Genomic DNA, 1,624 nt, shown 5'->3' on the forward strand with positions numbered 1-1,624 from the left:
TATATATATATATATATATATATATATATATATATATATATATATATATATATATATATATATATATATATATATATAGAAAAATGCATTGTTTGGATCCAAATGATTTTGGAATACACATCATAGCAAATATTCTCCTCGTTCAAAAATACCCGAAGTTCTAGATTTGTGCTAAGTCAAACATCTTTAAATCCGACCAAGTCCATAAAAATACCCGAAGTTCTAGATTTGTGCTAAGTCAAACATCTTTACAATCGTCATATTAGTTTCATTCGATTCATCACTAGATATACTTTAATATTGTATAAGACGGAAGTCAATAGTCCATCGATCTTAGCCACATAATCAACAACAAAATTTCAAAATGATTTGGATATGTTAAGGGTCGGCGTGACGCAGCCAGTGTATGGATAAGGCAAAGAAGTCTTGCGTTGCGGAATACAAAAATTTAAAAGGAAACACAGGTCGATGGAGTAGTAGATTGTGGGAATTAAAGGAAGAATGGACTTTTGAACCATCCTGTGCACAGCATAGTACCTCTACCCCTCTGGAAATGCTGTCGACAATTTGAGGAACATAAGGTCTGGCTTGTTCAACAGTTTTGTTCGACAGAAGGAAACTTATGTAGTCATTTCCTCCAAACTCTCCCAGGACAAACAGGGAGCTTCCAAAGCAATCAGTACCTTGTCCTGCAGCACACGACATCGACGTAAGCATGAGGAGGTAAATTACTTGGACTGGACATAATCACTTTCCTTTTTGAAGATACCTACCCTTGCAGAGGGAAGGCTTGAGTTTCTGGAACCACACGAGCTGATCGTGGAGGGAGCTGTTGATGGGAGGGTTCACGGTCAAGTTCAGTCCCTGCAGGTATGTCAGGTTCAGAGCCGGCGCTCCTACCACGGCGAAGTTTACTCCGGCGGAGAAGTTGTTCGCCTTTGCGAGGTACGGCGGCACGGAAGGCAGACCCAAAGCATCGGCTGAAGAATGAAGTTTCTTTTGGTCAGAATCAGCAAAGATTGACTTGTAGTTGTAGACAGTAGTTGACTAAATTTGGCAGTGAATTTGTGGTTACCGATGAAGTCCAGGACCAGTCGGCCATCGGTGGCTCGTCCGGTGGGGTGGCCGAAGAAGGTCTCGCCATAGGGGAGGTTCTTGAGTGGTAGAGCCGGAAGGACGGGATCAGCCCACATGACCAAGTTACCCGTGTCGGCGTACGAGTCCCCGAAGCTGATTATGGAGGTGAAGCGGCTCCGGCCGCCACCGGAGTACGCACCGCGGAGGCACACCAGGATGAAGAGCAAGAGGAGCGCTCCATGAGGCGTTCTCATACTTGGTTGCTTGCTGGTCTTCCATGCTTGGTCTCCAGACGCTATATAAAGCAAGCATACCGTGCTAAACAAGCCAAAGGGAAGGTTAATTAAAAGGCATACATATTATGATGATTTTCCAGTCAACCAAATGTTTGTTTAGTGGGCATTTCTTTTATGAATTTAAATGTACATCTTCTTACTAACTAATTCGTCAGCTTGGCACTCTTATTTATTTAAGAAAATTAGACTTGCAGATTGTGATACCTGACTATTGGCTACGCATGAAATTCTCTCTTTGACTAACACTAACG

At 42.5% G+C, this 1,624-nt stretch overlaps 1 protein-coding gene across 1 annotated transcript in view; it reads right to left on the reverse strand.

Annotated features, from left to right (window-relative positions):
- LOC119367414 (GDSL esterase/lipase At1g28600-like) overlaps positions 1 to 1,331 on the reverse strand; it is a 2,414-nt gene extending 1,083 nt beyond the window's left edge. Inside the window, exons 1-3 of the mRNA XM_037632932.1 lie at positions 1,076 to 1,331; positions 774 to 980; positions 508 to 689 (exon numbers count right to left, since the gene is read on the reverse strand). Coding sequence (XP_037488829.1) covers positions 508 to 689; positions 774 to 980; positions 1,076 to 1,331 — 645 coding nt within the window. The remainder of the gene's footprint in view (positions 1 to 507; positions 690 to 773; positions 981 to 1,075) is intronic.
- Between the last annotated feature and the right edge of the window lie 293 nt (positions 1,332 to 1,624).

This window comes from Triticum dicoccoides, chromosome 2B (genome assembly GCF_002162155.2).
Source record: "Triticum dicoccoides isolate Atlit2015 ecotype Zavitan chromosome 2B, WEW_v2.0, whole genome shotgun sequence".
In the NCBI taxonomy this organism is placed as follows: Eukaryota; Viridiplantae; Streptophyta; class Magnoliopsida; order Poales; family Poaceae; genus Triticum; species Triticum dicoccoides.